This window comes from Telopea speciosissima, chromosome 2 (assembly GCF_018873765.1).
Source record: "Telopea speciosissima isolate NSW1024214 ecotype Mountain lineage chromosome 2, Tspe_v1, whole genome shotgun sequence".
NCBI classification, from domain to species: domain Eukaryota; kingdom Viridiplantae; phylum Streptophyta; class Magnoliopsida; order Proteales; family Proteaceae; genus Telopea; species Telopea speciosissima.
In genome coordinates, this window is record NC_057917.1 from 69,151,442 (window position 1) to 69,166,761 (window position 15,320).

Consider the following 15,320-nt stretch of genomic DNA (forward strand, 5'->3'; position numbering starts at 1 on the left):
TCTTGCCATATCTACATCTATTTACAACCAAAGTCTCCTCGTGTTCAAATTCTAACCTACCACCTAAATTTCCAAAAAAGACTTCTTACCCACAAACAGGATCACTGTTAGCCTCAATGTCAGCTTCAGTCCACCTGTCTGTTTGATCTTCCAGACCACACCACAGACACTTCTTAATTAAAACCCATAATCTTCTTCCTCCTTGAATTGTTTGGGTGCAAAATGCATACATCCCTTTGCTCCTATTTCCATAAATTTTGTATAGAGCAAGTTGGAAATATCATACACTTTCTTCTTAAAAATTTTCGAGCAGCTTTTGTCACCCTCATCCACGTCCTGAACCCCTCCTTTAACAAGACAACCTACCTGAGCACCCTCCATATATGCCTTACAGGCCTCCAGGATATCATACGCATGCTTATAAAAATGCCCTATGACAAAATCTTCAAAATTCTGCAGTCCAAAAGAAATTAGTTATAGATCAATCAACCCAAAATGATAAAAGTAGTTCAAATGTTATTCCCCAGAAGAGGGAAGGGGTAATGAGTGCTACTACTTCAGAATTTATGCCGACAAAACAAAAACACCCATTATATGCTTGTTGAATGCATTAATATGGATGAATGCTTGCATGCACATTCACATATTCAGGGAAAAGATTACTACCTTCTCGCACGTGCAAAGACTTAAAGTGCAAAATGAATACATCCATCCATTTTTTTATTTTTTATTTTTCAGATAGACACACCACACCAATCTTTTGATTCACCACAACACCAAATATCTACAGTGAAAAGGAAACCTACTTTCCGATTGAGCCAATTTGCTTGATCACAGCCAGAAGCCATCCCAGATTTAATTTAAACCACCAAAATGATGGCACTTGGAACATTGATGGACTCTATTCATTTATGCCTGACAATGGCCTGGGGAAAGTCTTAGAGAAATACAACAAAACAATTCAGAGTGCCACGTCTAGAGGCCTGATTTCAGAAATTACACACTTATTTTGGAGGAACATGATTCAGATCTCAGACAGAGAAAAAAGGACATACCCAGTACATGAGGCTCCCGCCACTGAAGGGTCTAGGGAGGGTCATAATGTATACAGCCTTCACGGAGACGCTGTTTCTCGAGATTTCAGCCAGAAGAAAGAAGGAAAAAATCTCCAGCAGGATGAGAAACGGGCCTTTTTTCTGACTTGTGGTTCTTAATCTAAACCAGTGTTTGATCTGAACCAACAGTTCAGTAGTTGGGTCAGTCTGATCGTGAGGCATTAGATGGGTAATTATTCTCTTTTATTTGATTGTTATTAAGTGGTTTACTGAGGCTGGGATGTGCCCAGTCCTGTTTCTTTTTTATTTACTCATTATTTCAGTATTTTAGTTGATTTATGCCACTCCATAATAGTCCTGCGCATGAGTAAGTTCTATTTTTATCAGTTAGCATTGTTTTTAGGAAAGTTTAGAGTCACTTGGGACTCCCCAACACAACCTGTGGCTGGAGAGTCCCAATTTAATTTATTGTCTTTTTTTAATCTTTATTTAAAGCTTGCTTGCAAGAGGCAGAGTGATGCAGTAATGCTTGTGTGAGCCGGCTCAAACCCAACTAGAGGGCTAAACAGAGAACTGAGTCCAAGTTGAGTTTTTTGGGTCTAGTAAAATATCTAGGCTTTAATTTGGAAGTTGTTTTAAGTTTCCTGTTTTATTTTAGTTTCCTAGATTGATTTAGTTTCCATTTTCAGTTGGAGTCTTTCTCATTTATATGGATGTGACCAACAAAATTAATAGTTGATTGAATAATGGAATATTGAGTTTGTTTAGAGTTTGCCTGGGTGGCATGCGCAGTGGTGGCTGAGTTCTCCCCTCCTTTCTTCTCTTCTATTTTCTTCTACATCTCCCTAATTCTTAGTTTTCTGGTTCACCTCTGTTCTAGCAAATACCAACAGTCCCTCACGTTGTGAGTTGGATATCCTCCATCCCCTTTCTTTTCTTTCCCATCTTTTGGTCAAAGATCCTTCTACATTAGATGGAATCCCCTGTCCCCATCTAGTTCCTCTTAACATGAAAAACAAGGTACACAAACAGGTTGGTTCTTATCAACAACAACAACAACAACAAACTCAGCCTTATCCCAATTTAATGGGATCGGCTATATGGATACACACAAAACAAAGCAGGGAAAACTAAGGTATAAACAAAAAAAGGGAATGAAGAGATGGGGAAAAGAGGGATGAGAAATGAGATGAGAAATGAAAAATGGAAACTGACAAACGAAAGATGGGAAATAAAAGAAAAATGAAATATGAAAGATGAAAATAAGAGAAAAGAGGCACAGCACAATAAGCCAGGAGAATCTCAGCTAAATGGGGTCTGCTACATGGATACTTGCCCTCCAATAGGGATCTATCCGAGGTCATACTTGGTACAAGACCTAGACTATGCATGTCCTCCCTCACAACTTCTCATGTGGTCATTTTAGGCCTGCCCCTAGCTCTTTTAGCTCCTTCAATCGGGATCATATCACTCCTCTTTACTGGGGCGTCCCTAGGCCTCCATTGAACATGACCATACCACCTCAAACAACTCTCTTGGAGTTTGTCATTGATTGGGACAACTCCCAAGTTAGCTCTAATACGCTCAACATCCATCTTATCATCCCCATCTCTGCTACACAAAGTTTCTCAATATGACACTTCTTAACTACCCAACATTCTACCCCATACATCATAACCGGTCGTACAACAGTCCTATAAAACTTTCCTTTAAGCTTTAAAGGAATACGTCGGTCACACAGCACTCCGGAGTCACTGTTAGCAAAAACGGGTTTAAAACTTTGTTTTAAACACGTTCCCGATTTTTACCCTTTTAAACACGTTTTGCCGTATGCTTCCCAAACATACGGTAAAAAACGGCAAACGGCAAGCATTCCCGTTTAAAACACGTTCCCCTTTTTTTGGCGTTTTTTAAGACCTTGGACTTAACTGACCATATCTCTCTCTCCCGAACTCTGATCGGCTTGATTCTTTCACCGACGTAAAGATGACTTGAAGGGCTACATTTTTCATGGTATCGCCTTGAACTCAAAATCAATGCATTGATACCGGAAATAGAAGCATGTATTTCAAATAAAAATTCCTCAAGTTAAATGAGAATAATAGCGTTTTTTTTGTTCCGTTTTTTTGAAATATAAACATTTAAAACCCGTACCATCCGTTCTCCGTTTTTTACCGTTCTCTATTTTTTTGACCGTTTTATTTGACCGTCCGTTTGTAATTTTTTACCGTTTAAAACCCGTACTGTAAAACTCCATTTTATTACCGTTCCCGTTTTTGCTAACTATGCTCCGGACACACCTCTCCACTGCATCCATCCCACTTTAATTCTCTGTGAAACATCATCCTCTATGTCACCTTCTTTATTTATGATTGACCTCAGATATCTAATGTAGTCACTTTGCGATATCTCTCTTTCCCCAATTCGCAGTATCCATAATAATGTGACTAAAATTACACGTCATATACTCCGTCTTCGTTCTACTAATCTTAAAGCCTCTTGTTTCCAATGTTGATCTCTATAGTTCTAACTTAGCGTTAATCCCTGCTTTTGTCTCATCCACCAAACCGATATCATAGGTAAAGTGCTTACACCACGGAGACAACAGAGAAAACAAAAACCATTTATAAGCCTACTGCCAAAAACCATTCGAGTCATTTTATTTAAATAAAACTTGATCTTTGGGACTTTTGTTCCCCAATCCTCATTGGTCTATGTGCTACCAACCTAGACCTAAAATCCCAGGTCAACCAGAGCCTACAAGGTAGTTCTTCCTTTCTTTTGCATCTGGTTTCGGCCTCTGGTTGTGTCTGGAGGTAGGAGACAACATCTCCCTCCCCCAACGGTATGTTGTTTCTTTATTTTATTCTCTCAATTCCATTAATACCACTACCCTTTGTTTTTAACCCCACATGTCCCTTTAATTTATTTCCTTCCAAGTCTATTCTCAGTCTATAATTCTAATCATCTTGAATCCCTTTCCCTATTTACTACCTAGAGCAACCTTTAAGATTCTCAATATTTACTGTTTTGACGCTCCCTTCATACACTTGAGATAAATTACAAAATTTGTCACTACCATTACACATTGAGCCGCTTAGGCATTTGGGTGGGGCCCATAGCGATCCCAAAGGGGGTTTTCGACAGGATAGCACCAAATAGTCACTCCACGGTTTTATGAATGAAAAGAGGAACTTTCAGCTCATAGTCTGCGGATTTCAGGCTTTTACCTGGATGGATTCGTAGGTGACTAAGTAGACTCTAAGTGGCTTCTCTATTGTGGATTCAGTAGATATTCTAGTGGACTTCCAGATTTAATCAGGTGGATTCCTGATCTCTATTTCCTGCACTTAATTCTTATCAACTGAAACAGGTCAGTGTATCTTTCTCCTTTGCTCCTCCACACCACTTTTCTATTTTAATTTCTGGCTCATTTCTTAATCCATTACCGTACTCACTTATTGGATCTATTTTTAAAGAAACTTGTCCACAAGTTGTAGTAAGGCTAGGGATAAGCTTGGTGTGGTGCATGCTACACTTTAGCCCAAAACAAGATTCTGGACGCTCACGATAGCTTGGAATGAAATCCTCAAGGCATGGCTTTCTTCCCTTGAAAAAACTTGTGTGGAATCGTGAATTCAATGTCTTCCACCTCAGGCTAAGTTTCAGCTGTGAAGGGCATAATAGTGCCAAGCTCCTTGTCCTCTACCTCAGCCTCTGTAATAGTGCCAAGCTCCTTGTCCTCTTCAGTGTCGCTCTCTTCCTTCGTGTCAGTGGTAGAGTCAAGACATATAAGGTTGACACCCTGAGTGTCCTCTCCATCATCATAGCCATAAATAGCATTATCATCAGGTGGGTATGGCTTGTTCACCTCTGCTTCATCATCTTCTCCAATAGTACTAGAAACCACGGCATTGAAATTATATCACATAAGACAATTTTGCAACACGTACATACTCCTGACACCTAAAGCATTGATTCTTGGGACTACTATCTATAGGTGCCTTCCCTTTGTTGTCAGTAGCCGTAGCAGTACACCAAGGGTTGTCCGCTAAGGACGGTAGTGGTAGTAGTGCGACTAATGGGTCTACTTGAGACATCATTGCCTGCAGACCACCTGTTATCCTCCTCCGCTTGAAAGCCATATTGTCTCATGAGAGGCTTTAATACTCCTCTGCTAGTAAGGCTTTATGAAAACAATCCTAAAGGTCATAAATGTCAGCAACACCAATTTTGTCATGGATCTCCAGCCTCAATCCCAATTTGAAATGGGATGTCAGCTGATCATCATCATCCTCCTCAATGCCTATGTGTGACACTAATGCATCGAACTGGTCGATGTACTCAGCTAGTACAGACATTGCACCATGCTGAAGGGAGCTCAATCTATCATGTAGTTGTGACTTGAACGTCTATAGTAAGTATCTGTCTTTTAGTACTTCTTTGATCTCTCCCCATGTAGCAATGGATGGGTAATTCTTCTGTAGTATTATCTCATGGTTCCTCCATCATCCACGAGCAGGACCGATCAACTTAGCTCGAGCAAGTTAACTTTTGTGGCTCTATCAAGTTATACCAGCCAAACTATCCATCCAAACAAACATATCCAATCATAAAATACCCGAGGGTCATGTTGTCCATAGAATTCATTCAACTCCATCTTAACCCTAGGGTAGTCATCCCTCACACAAAGGTTAGGAGCAACGGCCTCAAAGTAAGCACGATTGTGGTCCTCAAAGGAGGGTTGTGGATGTGGTAGTGGTGGTTGAACAACAATCTTATGTGGTACTCTGAAATTTCTAGAAAAAATTATTGGTTCTAGAGTAATGAGGGACATATTCATGAAGTCTAGGACTGTCAGAAAGGGACACAACAGTGCAACAAGCTGCTGTTTTTTATTAGAAACACGTTTAGTCAATGGTGTGAGTACCTCTGATGTGGTTTAACTTGTCATCAGTGCTAGGTGGTTAGGAGGGTTGTGGGTCACTGTTGATCATGGCTCTAATGGCAATTGATGGGTTTCCTAGGCTGAAAAGACAACAAAAGAAAACCTAACAGAAAACCAAACCAGAATCACACTGAAAACAGTTCTAACAGTATACGGCAGAAACTAGGACAGCAAAGATTTCTCAATCCCTACAACCGATGGGGCTGAAACATGGAGAGATTAGAGAATCCAATGGTTAGGCTAAGTGCTTAAAATATCAAGGCCAACCAACGGACAACGGTTGGATTGGAAGAAACAAGTAAAAACAGAGCACCAGACCACTATCCATTAATTGGAGAGCTTTGCTCTGCCTCATCTGTGGTCCTAACTTTGGACCTAGTAATCATCCCTTTCCCCAACTTCTGATGCAGCAGCCTCTTTCTGGATTTCTTGGTACTGTCTTCAAGCAGACCTCATCTTAATCCCCTGACATCTCTACTCTGTTAACATTCGTAACCAAGTTGTTAACCGTTTTTTCTCTCTCAGAGAGTTATTTTAGCTTCTCAATAGCCTGGTTGAGAGTCAGATATAATCCATAATTTTCAATCCACTAATCAGATGATTACCATATTCTGGTCGATGGTCGTGAAAAATAGGAAGGAAGATTATATGAGAAATTGAGGTCTATCTAATGGTTAGATCAAGAGATATATTAAGACAAAGTTAATGATATCACCCGGTTCATTTCAAAAAAAGCACAAAAACAGACCAGGTGTCACATACGTGTTCTATTCAAAATTTATTCCAAAAAAAAAAAAAAAATACAAAAGCACCAGAACTGTTTCATGTTAACGTTGCCATACAGACCCTAAACCTACTACAGAAAATAGAAACTAACTAGTAGCAAATCTAACATAATACTCCAGCAAACAACTTCTACAAGAACTCTCCACTCAAGTTACATGGAGCCCACACTCTTAATCCAATCTACTACATACATAGGCCATATCATGTAGAGAATATGGGCCCACTATGGACTGGTTTTAGCTAAACTGTGGGGGCTAGTTAGGCTGGTTCTTTCTCCCGCTATGCTAATATGGTACTGCATCAATTCTACTTCTGATTTCTATTCTGAATATCAGTATAAAGTTCTGAATCGATTGCTGGTTTAAAGTTGATATCTGTTGATTTCAGAAGAATCCTAGTCCTAGCATGCTTATTCAATTTCTGAAATTCTGAGTTACTTTACTGAAATCTGTCTGATTCCAGATAGTTCATGCTATTGTTACTAATAATCCAGCATACTTTGATCTTCTAAAAAAATCTATTTTAGTTGCTTATTTTGTGGAATAGACTTCTAAATCTGCTGTTCTGTCCTCAAAGAATCCGTCATCCAACCAAGGCATGTGGGTTACTAGACAGAGTTGCCTTGCATCAAAAAAATTACTCATAACATAAACACTTCGACGGGGAAAGGGGGGCATACAAAATAGCCAAATTTTAGAAGGAGGTTGAGCAGGATAGTTACCTTAGGTGGCCTGTTTAGCGAGTAAAGCATTGTCCTACAGGACAAGATAAATGTTTCTTCATTGTATTGCTGTGAACGCTTTTCACCAGCTGCCTGCCCACGGCTCATTTCATATCCGGGCTCGTTAAAGTAGGGTTGTGCATTCAAAACCAAAGCTTGGATGGACACTAAGACTTGTAACATGGTTGATTTTCCGGGGATCCACTTCTGGTTTGCATCACCGCTCCACGTATTCAAAAGACTGAGACAGACTTTGCCGCAATTGTACAAGTTTGGATTCAGTCGAAGTCCCCCAGAATGGTAGTGTACTTGCTGGCAGTAGGAATCCCCAATTCTTAAAGTTAGTCTATTATAAAAATGAGTAAATAATCACACTACCATCAAGCACTTACCGGTGGAACATTAGGATAATTTGAAGGAAAGAGAACATCAAAAAAGAAAAGGCCATCATGGTAGGGAGTGCCAGCAGCCCCAACAATGACAGCCCTAAATAGATCCATCCTCTCTTCATAGACTCTCACAAATATAGTATCTGCCAGCATTGAAATGAAAAGAGAAAACAAAGTGAGTTGACAGGAAAACCTTAAAAGGAGCAAGAACAAGTTGTTCCATCAACAACACAGTTACAGAGACATGGCAGAACCAACTAATTATCAACCTTATGCATAAATAGTCAAGCCTAAACAAGGGTTTGATCGAATCTAAGGCAAGTAGAAAAAGGTTTTAATTTCCTTACTTATATCTTATTATTTTATGGTTGTGCCAGCAACAAACCACGAAATTGAGAAGTACACAAACCCGGAACGCTCCGGTTGACAAATCTTTCCTCTTAGAGGACAGGTGGGACTATTATTTTTTATTCTTATTACAAGTACAACAATTATTACACCATCATTTTGTCTAGGCATCGCCTAGGAGCTACCTAGGAATCGCTTAGGCGTCCAAGCACTTTCTTGTGTCCAAAACGACAGCATGCGTTGTTGTTGATCTATGTTTATTGTTTTATATTTTGATGAATAAGCTTAATATTATATCCTATTGTTTGTTTATTATATGATGATTTCATGGTTCGAGGTTTCGGAAGATTTTGGTAGGTTTCAGAGAAATGTTTCGGTTTCAATCAAAACGAGACGCAATGCGATATACAAATTATACAATGTTTCAACAAAAAATTCGGTGTTTAGCCGCAATTTTGTTAGGTATATTTCATTTCGCCGAAGTTTAGGCCAAAACGGTGTGAAACCTATGTCATAAATACATAATTCCGCATGAGATGGGTCGATTTACGCCTGGTTTCAGACTGAATACCTCCAGAACTCCATTATCCTTGCTCTTTTGGCCAAATCACTGCCGTACCAGCTTGGAAGCAGTGCTTGGGCAGTAGAGGAGTGCAGTGAAAGAGGCAATTTACTGCCCAACGACAAGATTTGTGAAAGATCCAAAGTTGGATGTTACTCACTTTTCCCCCAAAATAATTTTTTGCAAAAATTTTTTTTTTGACTAAATACTTGGTTGTTGGCATTCAATTTTTTTTATATGTTAACATTGTAGCCTGGTCTATGACTTCACAGAGCTGGATTTCATTTCCTGTTTTCAAAATCTTTTTAAAATTTTCTGGAAAAAATTGATTTATTGCAACAAAATTGTAAAAAAAAAAAGTTAATACTTAGTATTTGGAGGTCAAATTTATATATGTAAGACACAATTAGCCGATATACAGCCTCACAGAGTCGGGTTTCTTTGTCTGGAAATTAATTATTTTAATTTTCGGATTTCTTAAATTATTTTAAAAAAAATACAGAAAATGATTATTCATGTCTCATTCCACAATTATTTTTGATAAATTATGGTGTTATTATTTCTAAAAAATGTTTTTAATTAAGAAAAAATATAAGAGTTAGGGGGACTACAGGAAAATAGTTATATGATTGTTTCAGGAGTTTGAAATGATATAGAATAGTTAATAATGAATGCATTTGTTGATGTAACAATGTAAAAAGTAAGATGATTGTTGCACAATGGCTGAGGGTGGAGGTGGAGATATAGCATTGAATCACAGAGTATCCAAAAGAAATGATAAGAAGTCTCAGTGTAATAATTGTCACAAGATACTAAATTCAGGAGGGGTCACTTGAATGAAGTGGCATATGGCTGGTTGCTTGGGGATGTGGCAAAATGCACAAAGGTTCCTTAAGAGTACAGCAGGCCATGGCTAAGATCTTGAAGGGAGACAGACAGAACGAGGCTTAAATGCAAAAGGCAAGAGATGAGTTTGATGGGAGTGTTAGAGAGACACCCACGGGCTGCCTCTGATGAATCTGATAGTGATTTCGGGCCTGAGTATTTCGAGCCAGAGAAAGAGTGAAGATAGTTCCAGTAGGCTACGGCAGAGTCGAGTCTCACATCAAACAAAGAGGGTTAGAACTGCAGAGATAGGGAAAAGGAACTAGTGTGTCTGGCTATAGAGCAATTGGATCAAAAGCAGGGCCCACAGGGGAGAGGAAGAAGCAGAGGCAGGGCGATTTGCCTTCCAAGAGATCAAGAGATCCCATTGAGGTTTTCTTCTATCATAGCATCCTAGCTACCAAGCCATGCTTTACACTGAAGGGAAGGCTGGCCCAGGAGTGAAGGGGTCTACTCCATGGGCATTGATGAATGTCTATTTCCCCCAGCAAAAGCTGGACAAGTATATAGACACATTGAAGGGGATATGGGAGAATTACGGAGTGACTGTCTATGTGATGGTTGTATTGGACCTACTAAACAGTCCATCATCAACTTCATGGTCTACTATGATGGTAAGATTGTCTTCTTAAAGTCTGTGGATACATCCAAGAATAGAAAGAATGTTTATTATATCTACAAGTTGTTGAAGGATGTAGCAGATGAGGTAGGACCACAAAATGTTGTCCAAGTGATGACCACCAACAGGAACAACTTTAAGAAGGCATGTGAAAATTGATGAACAGGCAGAGCAGCAAATTCTACCTCTTTTGAACACTATTTGCATGGCATTTACATTTTTTTTTTTTTTGGATGAAAATAAACTTATATTAAACAAGAAGAAAAGTATGTACATCAAACATAAAATAAGGGATAGCCGTCTGATTCCTAGCTGCATATAGGGCAAACGATCTAACAGCATGTGTCCACTGGTTAAAGTTATGCACTACAAGCATCGACTTGGGATGGATGAATCACTTCTAAAAGCAGTGGAAAATGTGGTGGCCAAGTTGGAGCCTAATGCAAGTATACATGTGAATTGCAATAATGATGTGAGGCTTGGTAGTCACCAAGGGTTTGTATGGCAATGTTTCTGTTCCAAAATATTTTTCTCAGTCAGAAACAGTTTTTTGTGTTTCTGTGATTTTGGAATAATTCTGTATCAACAAATGTTGTACGATAAAACTGGGGGAAAAAAAAAATTTGTATGGATTGCATATTAAGAGAAGAATTTCTTTTATTTTATGGTGGTGGCGGTGGTAGTATGGTGGTTGTAGCAGTGCTGATGGAGTTGGTGGTGACGGTAGAGGTGTGACAGTGGTGGTGGTGGAGGTAGTGACGGAGGTGGTGGAGGTAGTGGCGGAGGTGGTGGTGGTGATTCTTGAATATCGAGCCTGTATCATGCACATTTTTGCTTTCAGTTTGTGTTTCTGTTGTTTCAGAGCTTCTTTTTGGTGTTACTCAAAAACGTGCCAAAACTATTTCTATTACCCGGTTCATTTAAAGAAAAAAACACACAAAACCGGAACGGGCAACACATACAGGATCTAATCCATTTCTGTCCCCAGAAACAGAAAAAAACACCAGAAATGACTTTTTGGAAGGTTACCATACAGACCCCAATTTGTCCAATATTTATAAGGAATGTAATGAAGGTTAAAAGTACAGAATGAACGTATTAAAGTGGACGTGGGAGTCGCCCCGATCAGTGATAAGCTCCAAGAGAGTCGTTTAAGGTGGTATGGTAATATTCAAAGGAGGCCTAGGGATGCCCCAGTAAGGAGTTTATGACCCCGATGGAAGGAGCTAAAAGAGCTAGGGGCAGTCCTAAAATGACCATAGGAGAAGTAGTTTGGAAGGACATGCATAGCCTAGGTCTTGTACCAAGTATGACCTTGGATGGGGCCTGTTGGAGGGCAAAGATCCATGTTGCAGACTCCATTTATTTGAGATTCTCCTGTCGTGCTGGGGTGGGCTTCTTCCCTCTTACTATCTTTCATCTAGCATATTGCATCTTTCATTTGGAATTTCACATTTTACATTTCTCTCCCTTTTTTTTTTTGGGTGTGCTAGAACTCAGTTTTCCTTCTTGTGTTTGGATTCATGTAGCCAACCCCATTAAGTTGGGATAAGGCTGAGATTGTTGTTGTTTTTCCATTGAATTCATATATCTACATACCAAGTACAATCACATAAATAAATAATTTTAATTCTAATGCAAGAGAATGGTGGGTGCTCCATGGGAAATATGAATCTAACTAGAGAAAGATAGCAATCAAGGTGTTCTACCAAACTTGATCCGCCTTTGGATGCGAGTACAACATGAATGCATTCTCACTCATCAACTCCAAGAAGCGTAACCAATTGGGTCACAAACAACTGGAGCAGTTGGTGTATGTGCAAACATGAGATTAAGGATGCCAAAGCATGGACGCTAGAGATCAAAATATTATCGAGCCTGCCAACGTTTTCCAGGTTGACTCAAATGTCAAATGATGAGGATCCCCTATACAAGTAGGCCAAGGATCGAGGTGACCCTGTTATTGATTAGGCTAGGGGTAGGCCCGACCCCAAAATAGCAAGTCAAATGTATATTCATGTGGAGTATATGCCTATATGGGCGCCTTGAGAGGGCCATGTTCATTCACAGACACCCCAAACTTTCAAGACTCAGCACGGCTTTGATGATGATGATGACCCCGAGTAGTTGCATTCTACTGGACACACTCGCACACAATCCCCATCTAATGGTGGTGGTGGTGGTGGTGGTGGTGATGATGATGGTGATGAGGATGAGGATGAGGATGAGGATGAGGATGAGGATGACGACGACGACGACGACAATGACGATGACGATGACGGCGATGGTGCTGGTGGGGGATGCGTGAGAGGTACCACTATAAGGAACCGAAGTCGTGTACTTCACAAGCGAGGCTCAGTTCACTCATGCCTCATAGGATGAGAACCATGATGGGTTGACTTTTTATCCTTTTGGAATTTTATTTTTTAACTATTTTTATTGGATTCAAATAGGGGGTATTTGCTTAATTATGAATAATATCTTAAGTAAATGAAATAAGGGCCAAGGCATTCAACACCACTAAGGCGACCACTGCTAGGTGACGCCTAAGCGACGCCTTGACAACTATGCTTCTATATAAATTTGTAAGGTGCTATAGCCTTGTACACAAATTTTCTTAATGAGATTGAGAAAAAAAAAAAAAAAAAAAAACATAGCTTTGTGCATTACTCTGTGAGAAAGTATGGTGAAATGCCATTGGTGAGAGGCTGTAGGTGAGACTAGACTACCCTATCTTCTTCTTCCCTTCTCCAATTTCTTGTTTTTAATTTTATTGTTCTGAAATTTCCTGTAAATCTGAGAACCGGTTGAAATATTTACTGTTGTTGGACCTGAAGTTTGTTATCCTCTTGTGGACTGGTTATCACTTGTGACTAGTCTCCATTACTTTTCATTTCTAACGCATATTTAAGTTGTTTTACTTGAAATACATGCGTTCTAGACTTCTAGTACTAAAATCGTGTGGAATAGACCATATTAGAGAATGTATACAGTGTACACTACCAACCTAGGGTCCGATGTCAAACTACCATTTTGGGTGTGGTTTTCTAAAATCTAAGGGTTCCACTATGTTTAGAGGGCCTAATATATGACCATCTACAACTTTACAAGTTCCAGGACCTAATTTGGCCCCAAAATCAGACATCAAAACTTGAAAAAAAAAATGTACAAGTTTCGGCCAAAAATTCGATTTCGACTGAAACCTCGAACCTTGGTTGGTTCTCTCATTATTACATCATATTGCATTGATACGCCTTTTATGTTGCATATAAGCATAATTCTTCAAAATTATCATTGATATATTAAGGCTGCGTACAATATGGCCCTCGCCAGACCCCGCAGTGGCGGGAGCATCGTGCGCTTGGTACACCATTTTTTTATATATTATATATAATCATATACTGCATGCCTAGGGTGCCTAAGTGGTCGCCTTGTCTCCTAGGCTCCCCCCCCCCCAAATGCTTTGGGTCGCCTAGTCACCGTGATAACTATGATTACCACAATCATGAACAAGTTTCACATCCTCCTAATCAGCAATATAGGTTCAGGTTAAAACCCAAGAACTTGATCAAAAGAGAAAGAACCCATAGGGGTGTGCGTAGAGGAGAATAAATAAACAAATATCAGAACAGACAGAAGGTACTATGACCATCTTAAAAATACCACTGCTATGACATTTCTCAGATACTGCCATATAAGAACTCACCTGGTAAGCCTGTTTCCATGATCTTCCACTCCTCCTGAATTTTCTTTGCCCAAGCTTTTGGTGGCTGACAAAGAAAGAACAAAAATTACAAGGTAAGAGATTGAACACCTCTTTATAGAACTTTTCTTTTCTGGGTAGAGGGGAACTACAGAAATTTATAAAACCAGGTTCACCTTAGCTCGTGAAGGATTTCTCTGACCATAATAATGGTCTGAATAATCTTCAACAGTATCAAATTGTTTAAAATCCTTATACTTCTTTAGGACTTCATCATCTTCATCATCGATCTCTACCAGTTCAACTTCACAGCAAGAACTTGACCGGCTATGAACTGGTGAACTGCTTGTACCAGCCGTTGCCTTTTGAGTTACAGAAGAGTCCAGTAACCAAGGAATTGATGCCTCTACACCGGGAGGGAGGTCCATCGCATCAAATTGGGCTTGCAGGGATGAACCATAATCATAATATGGTGAATCATCATAAAATTCTTCAAGGTCCACCAGATCCTGAGGGTCTGGCTCAATATCGTCTAGACTGAATGTAGGAAGATTATTTAGCAACTCAAAATTTGTTGAAGTAGGACCCACAAAATCATTGGCCAAAGCATTCTGTGAACCAAGCAGAGCACGTAAAATTAAACGAGCATTAAGAACATGGGAGCTATGAGCAAAGGAAAACAATCATCAATAGCCCAGTAAGACAGCCGACCACATACCTTAACAAGTTGCCAACTGTTGTCATACCCATTTTCTATACCCTTCCCTTTGCCGACCGTTTTCACTTTCTCATCAAATAACATAACTCCAAGGTCTTCGTCTCCATCAATTTCAATGATGCCATCAGGAGCAACCTATGAAGAAATAGCTCCTTTACATGACTGAAACATAGAAAAAAAAGGTACTACAGAAGTTTTATTGAATAATGTAGGAAAATTAACTAGTGCACCTCATGACACCAAATAAAAATGTGAAAAACCGATTCCAGTATAGTGAAACTCTTTACTGGGTGTATAGTCCTAATACAAACACATACAAAGCCAAAGTTCGGTAGATCAAAGGGATACAATTATAGAAGTTAAAATTTATCCACTCACTTGTATAATGGCTAATGTTTTTTTAACAATTTAATCAACATGAGACAAATAGTATTTCTCCCCCCTTTTTTGGTGGTGGGGACTGGAGAGTTCAACAAAAAATAGTCGTATATAATTTTTATTTGATGTTTATCCCCATTGGCTGATGGACCTGGCTCTTTCTCTGTAATATTCTCGTGTTAATACCTTCTTTTTCCCCCAAGAAAAA

The 15,320-nt window shown here is 39.4% G+C and overlaps 1 protein-coding gene across 1 annotated transcript in view; it reads right to left on the minus strand.

Moving 5' to 3' along the window:
• The window catches only part of LOC122653172 (putative ubiquitin-conjugating enzyme E2 38), a 22,598-nt gene continuing 7,278 nt past the window's right edge, over positions 1 to 15,320 (minus strand). Inside the window, exons 4-9 of the mRNA XM_043847113.1 lie at positions 14,735 to 14,869; positions 14,193 to 14,627; positions 14,020 to 14,083; positions 7,903 to 8,042; positions 7,511 to 7,822; positions 1 to 453 (exon numbers count right to left, since the gene is read on the minus strand). Coding sequence (XP_043703048.1) covers positions 178 to 453; positions 7,511 to 7,822; positions 7,903 to 8,042; positions 14,020 to 14,083; positions 14,193 to 14,627; positions 14,735 to 14,869 — 1,362 coding nt within the window. The 3' untranslated portion in view covers positions 1 to 177. The remainder of the gene's footprint in view (positions 454 to 7,510; positions 7,823 to 7,902; positions 8,043 to 14,019; positions 14,084 to 14,192; positions 14,628 to 14,734; positions 14,870 to 15,320) is intronic.